Genomic DNA, 12,426 nt, shown 5'->3' on the forward strand with positions numbered 1-12,426 from the left:
TTTTGCTTTTTGATTTGTTTTGTTTTGTTTCGAGACAGGGTTTCTCTGTGTAGCTTTGGCTCCTGTCCTGGATCTCGCTCTGTAGACCAGGCTGGGCTCGAACTCACAGAGATCACATGGCCCTGCCTCCCAAGTGCTGGGATTAAAGGCGTGCGCCACAGCCACCCGGCTAGTGGCACTTTCTTATATTCTCATCACAGTGCCCTGCCCTTCCCAGGCATCTTTATTAGAAAAAGAAAGGACCTTCTATTCAAATTAGCTTGATTTAAATACATACACTCACACACACACACACACACACACACACACACACACACACACATCCAGACACTAGTTTCAGGTACAGCCGGACCCAGGGGTTCAAAAGGTGCATCTTTCTCTTTTGAATTCTACCTCTCAGCTCTGCTCCCACACTCTCTTGGCTTCATTCTCAAGGAGACCCGCCCAGAGCTTTGCTGATAGGCTCAGCACCTGTGTCTCCAACCAGCCAGCAGAAGAATGCCTCCACCCCGGTCCCCACAAAAGTCTTAGCAAAAATACCAAAACAGGTTCTGCTTGGCCCGGCTTGGGTCATTTGTCTCCTCAGACCAGTCTCTCTGGCCCAGCAGATGCTGAGTTACAGGCTAGAGCCAGATGTTTCTGCAGGAGAAGCTGGAGTGTTGATATCAGGAGGGAGGGATGGGCGGCAGGGAGACAAAAATAGATGCCAGTTTGCCTAGAGTCTCGGGGAAAGTCCAACATGAACTTTTAAGTTGCTATCGGTGAAAAACATACCATAGTACTGATCAAAATCAATTGAAAACATTCACACCAAAAAAAAATCTGTTTACATATGGTTATAGGAGTTTTAGTCATAGAACTTGGAGGCAACCAAGTCTTTTAGGTGAATAAACTGTGGTATATCCAGACTCTAGAATATAATAATGATGATGATAATAATAATAATAATAATAATAATAATAATAATAATATTGTGCTATCAATTTATACAAAAGACACACACACACACACTCACACACACACACACACACAGTTCCAGCTACATGAAAGTATAACTCATGATACATCATTCATGATGGGTAAATGTCCAGTGACTCATCAAAAGTCATAGGATATATAACACCAAGAGTAAGCCTGACAGACACTATGGGCTTTGGGTGATGGTGTGAGATGTTAGCTCCTCAGTTCTAACACACGGACCACTTGGGTGAGGGACGTTGTTTGTGGGAGATGAAGGCCTGGAGGCCAGGAGGCCTGTGCTTTGCGCTCAGTTGTGCCCTGAAATTAAAAGTGCTCTAAAATAAAACTTATTCATGGAAAACACATAGCTACCACTGTAAAGTTGAGGCGTGGGTCCTTTCATTTGGGCCTGTGCTGGCTGCCTGCATTTTTCCTTCTGAAAATGCAGCTACACATTTGTTTACAAGCCAATGACAATCCATCATCTCATCACTAACTGCTCTGTCACTCAAGCAGTCACAGCAAACAGCAGCTGGGGAGATGGCTAAAATGTTAAAATGTTTGCCAAGCAAGCAGTGTAAATGTCAGGTGGGCGTGATGGCCTGCCTGTAATTCTACCCTCTGGAGGCAGCGACAAGGGATCCCCAGGAGCAAGCCGGGCAGTGAGAGTAGGTTTATTAGTAAACTCTGGGTTTAGCTGAGAGACCCTGCCTCAAAGAAGAACGAGGAGAGTGATGGAGGGAGCTTTCTGGCATCAGCATGCATTTCCCCCAAAACATACACCCATATCCATCCATACACATGAAAAGAATCTGAAAAAAAAAAAAAAATTGCGTCATAATGCTGACCGATGTACTCTCGCAAGAGAAGTTGTTAAAATTTACTGGCCTCTTAGTCTGCACCATCCATTCAGTTACATCCCTCAACTTCTTACCAGACACACCCTTATGGCAGCACTCAGCTTGATGCGAGGGGTGAGAAAATGGAAGGGCCCCTCTTCCTGAGTTTATAACTCACTAGGCACATGGGTGAGGGAAGTTGGCTAGCACACTCTATCCAGAGAAACACTGGGTCTTTCCTCCTGCTGGGGATTCAAGTCCACCTTTGTTCTCCATGGCCAAGATTTCCAAATCATGGCCACACACAGCTCAAGCATGGAAGCAGGGACAGTTTCTTCAAGGACAGAGCACCCCTTATCTCTAACACAAGACCTAGCCAGGCTTCAGTGCTAGACAAACAGCTGGAGTCTGCATGTAGCCTAGCCTCTGGTTTGCCTGTTCTGGGACATCCCTGTCCTCAGCTCCTGTCCATGCTTGGTGGGAGGCAGAGTTGGGTCAGTGCAAATGTCAACCTCTCCAAGAGCAGACAGTGAAGTTCCCACATGGGAGAGGAAGGCAGCCACGTATCTACTGACACACTAAAGTGCTGTGATTTGGGAGGATAGAGAGAAGGAGCAATAATAATAATAACAATAATGAAAAAGTATTAGTATTAATTAATTAAAAAGTCATTAATATCTACTGATCCAGATAACATAATAGACACTGGGAAAAATGCTTCACACAAATAACTTTCCTCAGCTCCTATTGGTGTCTCTTTGCAATAGGCACTATTATAACCTTTTTGTAAACTGATAGGAAACTGAGGCACAGACTCAGACAAATTTAGTTATGAAGCAGCAATAGCAGCATTTCAATTCAGACCTGTCTCTAAAACTAGACCCAAGTCCAAGAGATATATAGCTGTTACTTGCTTCATTTGATATACATAGACAGCCAAATTAAATAATTTAGAACCAGCCTTTCACTTTGGAATGTAAATGATGGTGAAATCATGAGTATTTATGTCCTGCCAGCTATGGACAAAGGGCTCCATAAATATGGGCTAAGTGAAGAGATATGAGCTGAAAGTCAAGGGCACTCCAGACACAGAGGGTAAGGAATTGGAGAGGTGACAGGGATGAGTGTGTGCCGTTAGATAGATCCAAGTTTGGAACTCTGAGTGACCTTGAGCAAGTCACTACTCCTTCTGAGCCTCCTCCTTAATTTGGTCATAACAGTAGGACCAGATATATAATGTTATTGAGAAGATTAAATGAAATGATGCTCGTGAAGAGCCCAAGACACGGACAGGATGACCTAAGATGACACATGACAAGCATGTGTGGAGGATATAAAGTCCAGACACACACACACACACACACACACACACACACACACACACACACACCATCAGCTCAATATCCAGGGCAGAAGATACATGGAATCATAAGACCAAATGAGTCATGTAGACATGGGGGAAGGCCAGGCAGAGGGGTCATGGCAACACACAGGAGACTGTCAACCCAGAATGGGAGCAAAGAGACTGTCCTAAGAGGCTTTTCAAAAAAGATGGGGTCAAGTCAAGGCAGAGCCACATGTAGAGGAAGTTGCCAACATGTTCTGCAGTCTGGAGACAAAGGACAGAATAGGACATTTTGTCTGGGGGGAATAGCATGTTAGGGACAAGAGCCAAGATTATAGAGGTGAGCAGAAGCCAGATCATCATGAATCTTTCAAGATTTATGGTAGTTTTTAAACTATATTAATGTGATTTGAAGTTGACTCTTGGCCTAATCAAATGAACCTCAGAAGGAGTTCAGAATGGCCCTAGACAAGAGAGACTATAAAACAAAGACACCCCATACCCTTTGTCTGATTGTGAACAACCCTCCATCCACCGGTTTTGGGGGGTCTCTCAATCTCTTCGACTGCAAAGTGGGCTACATCAAAGTCGCCCAAACACAGGTCACCTTCTTGGTTCTTTTAAACTATGTTCACACTGGTTTGCTTCTTATGATCGTATCACTGTTTCTGTATGGAAATGTGTATCCCTTTCTGAAACATAATAGGTCCTAAATAGAAAGCACCTGTGGTAATTGGATGAAGCCAGTGTATCTAACTCTGGTCAGTTACAGTTCCCTGCTCAAGGCTCTTGGGAAGATTACAAAGTGTTAGAGAGGTGTTAAAAACCCACAAGCTGGGTTGGGGATTTAGTTCAGCAGCAGAGCACTTGCCTAGCAAGCCCAAGGCCCTGGATTCGGTCCTCAGCTCCAGGAAGAAAAAAAAACCCACAAGCACCCAGCCAGGGCTTTCTCATTCATGCAATCAGAAGGACTGGGCAAGGACAAGAAAGAGGGAGAGAGGAATCTCTCACCACATGATTTGATTTGCTTAGCCTTGTGCCCACAAGGGCCTCCTGGAATGTTCTCAAGGGGCCCCCTGGTGTGGTATGTGCCCCTACCTGGGGGATGCTGAATTGGATTAAATATCATTCTACTTGGGAGGTCTTTTCTATCTCCTCCTTTCTAAATTCTTAATTCTGTCACCTGGCAGCTCTTCCCAGAAAGTGGGGAGGTGGATAGAGAAACTGGGGATATTCTATCCTAGAGCTGGAGAGATGGCTCAGTGGTGAAGAAGGTATTCTAACCTAGTCAAAGGTAGTAGAGGGAATACAAAGTCAAGGTGCCCCCAGAGCAAGGGCAGCTGGGTAATGACAGATGTTTCTCCCTCCTGCAGAGGATTTCAGTCTCCATGTCTACAGTGTGCTGAGGTGAAGAAGTCTGGTTTGGTTCCATCCACAGCCCGGAGCTCCCCCATCAAAGAGTGCTCCCGTAGCTCCTCCTACACCAGCACTCGATCCTCCAGTCCCTCTTCCCGGTCCCCAAATCACAGAGCCTCCCCCAGGTATACCCGGAGCCGGTCCACTTCCTCTGAAAAAAGGTGAGTATGTCTCTGACGCTTGATCTGCTGGTGTCTGTCAAGTCAAGCTTGACTTCGAATATCTGCTCCAGCCATTGCTGCTGACAACCTTGGGAAAGGCAGTCAACATCTCTGAGCTCCCATCTCCTTGTGTGAAAAACAAAAATATTAAGAATGCATGGCTTAGTGGCCCAATGGCTCCTGCCTGAGAAAAGGTACTTAGAACATGAGGAGCATTCATTGTTACTGTTTCTGTTGGCGTGAGGATGAGAAGAGCATCAGTTAACTTCTGCATAAAAAAGTAACCAACATCATCCTTCATATAAAATGTATTCACTTAATCCCTGTAACTGTGTAGATTAGCAATTTATGCTGGGCTCAGCAGGCTGTGCTCAGCCCCCTCATGTGTCTCTGACCGGATATCGAGTTGTCTCAGGGCTGGGAATTGAAAGTCATTCAATGATGAGTTGTCTCTGCTCTGTGTTGTCTCTCATCAACCAGCAGACCTATCTGCTTGTACACATGGTAATGACAGAGAGAGAGAGAGAGAGAGAACAGTACTGTATAAGGCTTCCTTCTCAGCTTGAAGTATCATTCCATCCCCCCTGCTGTTCTATTAGGCCATAGTAAGTCACAAGACCCATCCAGAAGAGTCTCCCTTAATGAGAGGAGTTACAGAGTTACATTTCAGGGATTGTGCAAGATAGAGAGAGAAGAATTGCAGCTGTTTTTGTATTCTATCCCCCAATTTCAACAACCATTGGTATTGCTTGTTTACCTTGTATGGAATAGCTCTGTCTTTGAACATACAGACAGGAGATCTCAGGAAACTGAAGAGCCCGTCCTACCCAACCCTCAGGACCTCCTTGAGCCTAGCTACCTTCCTCAAACAAAAATTTTTCATTTTTTCTTCGAGATTTCAAATGGAAATTTAAAAAAAAGAAAGAAAGAAAGAAAGAAAGAAAGAAAGAAAACAAAACAAAACATAAAACCCAAACCAGCAAGCTGGTTGGTCGTTCCTCTTCCACAATCATATAATCGACATTTAGTTGCTTCCTTGGTTGGTAATTTCAAAACCAGCACTTGCTTTTTTTTTTTTTTTTTTTTTTTTCCCTATAAGATTTCTCAATGCAAATGCAAAAGACAATCTGGCAGGGCACTTTGGGGGGGGGGGCACAACTGCAACAGGAATGAGCTCTTCCTTCCCCCCTCATAATGAGAGAGAGAGAGGAAGCATGGGCAACAGGGCTCGTAATTCAGATGTATCACCGAGAGTTACCCTTCCCCTATTGTCCACGGGAGATAGGGTCCAGGATCCCCAATGGATGCCTGTGGCCAAACCCTTGGCTAAGTACCAAACCCTATAATGGCATGGCGTCTCCCTTTGTAACTAAGCACCTACTACGATGGAAGTATTTTCAATGTGAGGTGCCGTAGCAAAATTAACATGAGCTCTGCTTCTCCTGTTTCCTGGAGATCTCTGTTCTTGTCATATATCTTAGTACACTAGGCCTCTGGTCTTTCTTTCTTTCTTTCTTTCTTTCTTTCTTTCTTTCTTTCCTTCTTTCTCTCTTTTCTTCCTTCCTTCCTTCCTTCCTTCTTTCCTTCTTCTTTCTTTCCTTCTTTCTCTCTTTTCTTCCTTCCTTCCTTCCTTTCTTTCTTATTGGATGGCCAATGCTCATGCTTTCACTTAGTGGAAGCATGTCACTACTCCTTCCTGACATGTGTGAGTTACAGCATCACTACTCACATACTTGTGGGTCATTTTAAGTAAATAGAGATCGCTTACACACGTGCACTACAATCCTGCGATGGTAGATCTACAATCCTGCGATGGTAGATCTGTTCACACAAATGCTACCCACTAGCAGGCAAGTGGCATAGACAACATGGATACCCTGGACAAAGAAATAACCCACTTCCTAGTAGGTGCTACTCAGAATGGTTTGAAATGTAAAACTTATGAATTATTTGTTTATAGAATTTTCCACTTCTTAATTTTTTTCAATCCATTCATGAAGCCATAGAAAAAGCAAAGCCGTGGGTAAGCATGTGGGGGGTGGGGGTGGAGAGGGACTGCTATAATCTGCAGAAGTCAAAAACACTTTGTAGCCAGACACTCTTGGATTCACATGTCCACTAGCTGTGTGACCCTGATCAAATTACATCACCTCTCTGTGTCTTTGTTTCTCTGTCTGTAGTATGAAATTAATAACAGTTCCTAACCCTGGGATGTGTTGAGGATTAAGTGAGACACATGCATTTTCAGTTCAACGCCTGGCACATAATCAAATGTATAATAGTCATAGTTAGCGTTTCCAGTGTAGTGGCTAATCGGCACTTAGTGTATATTCCAATATGCTAAGTGATTTGCTATAATTTAGATTTACAGCCAACTTTGTAGGGCTGGTCCTCCTTTCCCATTCTGCAGATGAGAAAATTGAAGCCTAGAGGAGTGAAATCAAGTGCCCAAGACCACACAGATAAAAAGTGGCCGGGACAATAAGCATTCAGGAAATGACAGGAAGTTGTCGATGTTATTATTAATTACTCGAAAAGGAGAGGATTTCATTCTCTGGATATGGTTCCTTTAACCAGCCGGGGGCCAGGTGCATGGAGCCTCAGCTGTCTGCACAACCCTAACACAGGTCTTCAGAGGCTCTTCCCTCTTCCCCAGGTCCTACTCTCGCTCTCCCAGCTGTTCCTCCAAGTCTGGCAAGAGGAGCCCGCCCAGCAGAAGCTCTAGGTCGCGTCGTAGTCCCAGCTATTCCCGCTACAGCCCCACCAGGTATCATCCTCCCCCCCCCCCCCCCCCCCCGCTCCCGCCCCCAGGGTGGGTCCTGCCTCCTGGGCCACACCCCTTTACTCAGATCCTGAACTCTGGCCTTGCCTCTCTGTGCCCATCTCTCAAGGCCCGCCCAATCCCTAGCCCTGGAGAGGTAGGGATGGGAATTCTTGCAATCCTGTTTGTCCAATCAAGAGTGGCAACCAGGCCCCAAGACACCCTTTGACCTACTACTGTCCTTTCATATCCGGACGCTCCATCTCCTTGCTCGCTTGTGGCTTTCTCTTGCCCCTGCATTCACAACCCCAGTTGTTGCCCACCCCAGGGCCTCACCCACCTCACCCTCCCCAACCACCAACCTTTGTGCCTCCCCGCCAAGGGACACGGACACACACACACACACACACACACACACACACACACACATTCACACACACACACACACACACACACACACACACACACACACACACACCCCACAAAGGCTACCAACCACTCTTGCTCATACCCAGCTTGCCCTCACGGTGCTCACCTAATCAGATTCTTCCCAAAGTGCATCATATTCTCTGTCTTCTCTGGGGCCCCTGGCGAAGGCCAGTCTCACTCAGGAGGGGGGCGGGGACAGCTAAGTGTCTCACACAGAAATACCAGCAGAAAAGCCAGCCCAGCCTTAGTTACCTAGCAACCGCCCCACCCTGCCGCTGCACCTCTTCAGGGACCCCAAGTATGGTGAGAAGGAATTGCAGCCCCGAGAGCGTGCACGCAGGAGGCGAAGGTCCTACTCACCCATGAGGAAACGCCGGAGAGACTCCCCAAGCCACCTGGAGGCTCGAAGGATAACCAGGTGAGACCCCAGAGCAGGAATCACCTGCTTCCAACCTTCTCCCCACATCCTCCCATACGGACCTCGGGGCTGAGACTTAAGGATTGTGGGGGCTCCAGGATGCCCCTCCCAACCCTTAAAATGATGATTTTTGATTCAAAGCCTGCCCTAGTATGGAATCTTATCAGGGTCCCAATCTGCTAGGCTGTGATGGGGAAGGAACCCAGACAGCATGTGGACTAAGCTTGCCCCGGGACTCAGGGAAAGACAGTGGGCCAGTCTGAGGAGTAGTGTGTAGCCTAGGAGGTGTCCTGGAGGCTGGGACTCAGCTGGTGCTAAGAGGAGAGGGTTAAAAAGGAGGAGAATGGGGACCCAGACCACCACAGGGCAGAGCACTGGACTGGTGGTGAAGCCCCACCTCAATGGAGGTTAGTCCTTTACCCTACCATATTTAAATGCCAGGTTACAATTAAACTATTCATGGTTATACCGCAAGCAAAGTTCATATAGCACAAATAACATGACTGGGATTTCCAAGGACTTAAATGGGGCTGTGGTGAGTGAAGGGAACGTCGTCAGATTTTTGAGTTAAGACCTGTTTTCCAAGGGAACCTGGAGTCCTTTCCCCTCCTCCGGGCTGTTTTCTCACCCACGAAACATGGCCTAATTCCCAGGAGTGTCATGTGGAAGAGACGAAAGGGGACGAAAAGATGTGACCTCGCCTTGTAAATTTAAACACGGGACACGCTGTATTCTATCATTATTGACTGAATGATGAGAAGAGGTGCAAGATGTGGCCTGTGACAGCTGAAGTCTCTGAGGAGAAAAGCTGTCGGGAGAGAAGGCAAGGGCTGTGAGAGAAGTGGTATTTCTCAGGCCTTGGACGCTGGGAGAATGGCTGGATGGCGTCCCAGAGACCCAGAGGGGAAGGGATCCTGGAAAAGCCCATTGTATCCATCCCGAAGAGGACCAGGAGGCAGGACAAGAGCAGGGGGCTCCGGGGTGATGATGGATGAAGTTCCCTGCTCAAATGGTCCACAGTTCTCTCTTCCCAGCATCTGAGCATTTTTGTGATTGTCTTTCTCACTGGTTAGCCATGTTGCTGGTTAGCTGGTTGTGGCTATGTCTCACTTTCTTAAATTCAATATGCCCCTTTTCACAGGCACCCATCCCCCCCCCCCACACACACACAGAAACACCCTGTGTACTTATTTTTTTTTTTTTTTAAGAAATGATATACTACAGTAAATGGAAAAAAACCAGCCTTACCCCGCCCCTAGAAATACAACCTACTAGAAATAGAAGTTTCTAGTTAAAAGTAAAAATAGCAAAATAAAACTTCAATTAAAGTGTCGATGCAGATATTGTTGCCAGCTGAGAACTCTGAGCCCCAGGCCTGATTTGTCGATTTCTTTCTTTTTTAAAGTAACATTATCGCTTTTTCAGGATAGAACAGTACTAAACCAGGCTTTTTCTTTGATCTCAACACTATGAGAGGAGAAGAGATGGAGGAATTTGTTGTTGTTTTGTTGGGGTTTGGAGTTACTGAGGTTTTCTTTTTCTCCCTAAGAGACTGGGGGATGGAAGGACATTGCTTTCCCTGGGAACAGCACTGGCGCTCCCTGAGAGCTGAGCCCTCACCTGCTTCCTATCTCTGGTCCCTACAGTGCCCGCAAACGCCCCATCCCTTACTACCGACCCAGCCCCTCCTCATCCAGCAGCCTCAGCAGCGCCTCCTCCTGGTACAGCAGCAGCAGCAGCCGCTCGGCCAGCCGCAGTTACTCCCGGAGCCGGAGTCCCAGCCGGAGCCGCAGCAGGAGCCAGACCCGGAGCAGGACGCGGACCAGCCGCAGCAGCTCCAGCTCCCGCAGCCTCAGCGTGGGCTCCCGGAGCCGCAGTCGGAGTCGGAGCCTGAGCTACAGCTCGGCAGAGAGCTATGCCAGCACGAGGCGCTAAGCAAGGGCCCTCCCTCGAGCCAGCTGCCCACCGGGAAGACCCCTCCGTATTCTGCCAGTCTCCTTTACTACCTGCCTTTACACGCCCGCTCCCTGGTGACAGATACCGAGGGCTCCTGACTCCTGTCCTCTGTGCTTTCCTGGGAAGGTGGGACGGGATACAGGGACTTCTATTCCTTTGCCAAGCTGCTCGGAGCCTCTAACCAGCACCACCCTGAGGGTCATCTACCAGCACCACCCTGAGGGTCATCTGGGCGGACGGAGAGGGCCACCTGTGGAAAGCTATGATCGATGACTCAAAAGTTTGGGGCTGGTCAAGCAAGACATGTGGCGATATATCTCTGTTCCACTCACCCGCTGCTCACAGGATACCTGCTGGAGGCCAGGGTCAATCCGTCCCCCCTGCCCTCCTTCAATCTCATAGTTGCACATTTTGGACCCCAGTGTCAGGAAGAGAGGAGATCAAGGGTGAAGTCCAAGAGCTCAGAGCTTTTTACCTCCGTCCCAACATGGGCAAAGGCTGGGAGCTCTTGGGTCCCGCTGGGAGAAAGCAGACATGAGCAGAGGAAGTGGGTGTTAGTGTTGGTGGTAGATATCAGGGAAGATTGGAGATGGGCTCTCTAGTTATAGCAGCAAAGGGTCAGGTTATTCGCCCTCGTAGCATGTCAGCATGGTCAGGGAAGGGATTCCAGCAGGTTCCAGCCCTGTGGAGACCCTTACGCAGGGCCTCGTGACCCCATGGGGATAAGGAGACAGTGGAACCGTCAGCATACTTTGGGCTACAGCCCTACTTCCCAAATTTGCCTCATCCCCGGTAGCTGGCACCAACTTGATTCCACGGGACCATCTGCTGAGCATTCCCAGCGCTGTGGCTAGCAGCCAGTCCCCAGCGCCAGCCAGTCTGCCCCTGACCTCCAGTTGGCGCCTGCCAGCCCCCTCCACATTGTCCAGACTGCCACACCCTTGATTCTACCCAGGGCAGGCTGGCACCTGCCATCTCACATGAAGACCACTCTCTTTGCCTCTCAGGAATTTTGCCAGGATGGGACATTGCGTTTAGCTCAGTGTTGTGGGCAAAGACCCAAATACAGAGAGCCAGTGACAGAGGGACTTGAGTGGTCCCTGGCTTTGGGCTCCTGCAAGCTTCTGAGTTTGCTGCCAGCTTAGGAAAGTCCAGTGGTTGTTGCTGCCCTCATTCCACCTTCTTCCTGCCTGCCCAGGGCTGGGCAGCAAGGGTAAGCTGCCCTCTGACACACAAATGCCATCAGCTGCTTTGGCTGCAGAAGACATTGGGAACAGGCAGGCGAAAGAGAGAGAAACAGTCCTTAAAATAAACCCTCGGGCATCCCCCTCACCACCTGCCTGGCTTTCCAGAGCCTTGTGGGTGTCAAGTTTGTGGTGACAACAGCTGAGCAGGCCAGGGCGCACCGAGAAAGAGGTTCTTTCCCAGCTTTGGACACTGAAGCGTCATGGATGCAAGGACACAACATTATTTATCCCTCTTGCTCCAAGGTAAACATTTGAGGAGGAAAAAATCCTCACCTTAAAAGCAATGACCTCTCCATGCCAATCTTTCCCAACCTATCAGCCTGGGGGTCCCTGTGAGCGCCAGGGAAGTCTGTCATCTAGTAGGCAAGGAGGAACATCAGTGGCCACACTGGCCTTCCCACCATGGCTTCTTGCCCAGACCAAAACTCCGCCCCCTAAGACTCAAGGATGCCTATGCTGACACCACAAGAGGCCGGATGGCAGGTGCCTGGCACAGGAGTAGGTGCCCCAAGAGGGCATGTACAGCAACTGTAAATAACCCCCACCCCTGCCCAGGTTGCCAACTCCTCCTCATTGCCCTCATGGAGACAAAGGCTTCCAGGAGCCACCAAACCTCCTCAGCAGGACAGCTTGTGAAGGCATAAGAGCCTCTCCCGAAGACACAGACTATTTCCATTCAAACCACTCTAGGGGACCATCTTGCCTGGGGCTCCTAGCAAACTTTTTATTTATTCGATTTATTTATTTTTATTTATTTATTATTTATGTGATGAGCTCTCTTTCTCACCATTATCAGTATTTAATTATTTATTTATTTATTCAGAGAGATTGTGCGTCATGGTAGGTGATCATGTGTGGTCTTCTAAATTATTTGTGCTTTTTTTTTTTTTTTTT

At 48.0% G+C, this 12,426-nt stretch overlaps 1 protein-coding gene across 1 annotated transcript in view; it reads left to right on the forward strand.

Annotated features, from left to right (window-relative positions):
• Positions 1-12,426, forward strand: part of Srrm4 (serine/arginine repetitive matrix 4) — a 156,832-nt gene extending 144,406 nt beyond the window's left edge. The window contains exons 10-13 of the mRNA XM_036171851.1: positions 4,518-4,721; positions 7,378-7,488; positions 8,201-8,329; positions 9,976-12,426. Of these exons, the coding sequence (XP_036027744.1) occupies positions 4,518-4,721; positions 7,378-7,488; positions 8,201-8,329; positions 9,976-10,264 (733 nt within the window). The 3' untranslated portion in view covers positions 10,265-12,426. The remainder of the gene's footprint in view (positions 1-4,517; positions 4,722-7,377; positions 7,489-8,200; positions 8,330-9,975) is intronic.

This window comes from Onychomys torridus, chromosome 22 (genome assembly GCF_903995425.1).
Source record: "Onychomys torridus chromosome 22, mOncTor1.1, whole genome shotgun sequence".
Taxonomy (NCBI): domain Eukaryota; kingdom Metazoa; phylum Chordata; class Mammalia; order Rodentia; family Cricetidae; genus Onychomys; species Onychomys torridus.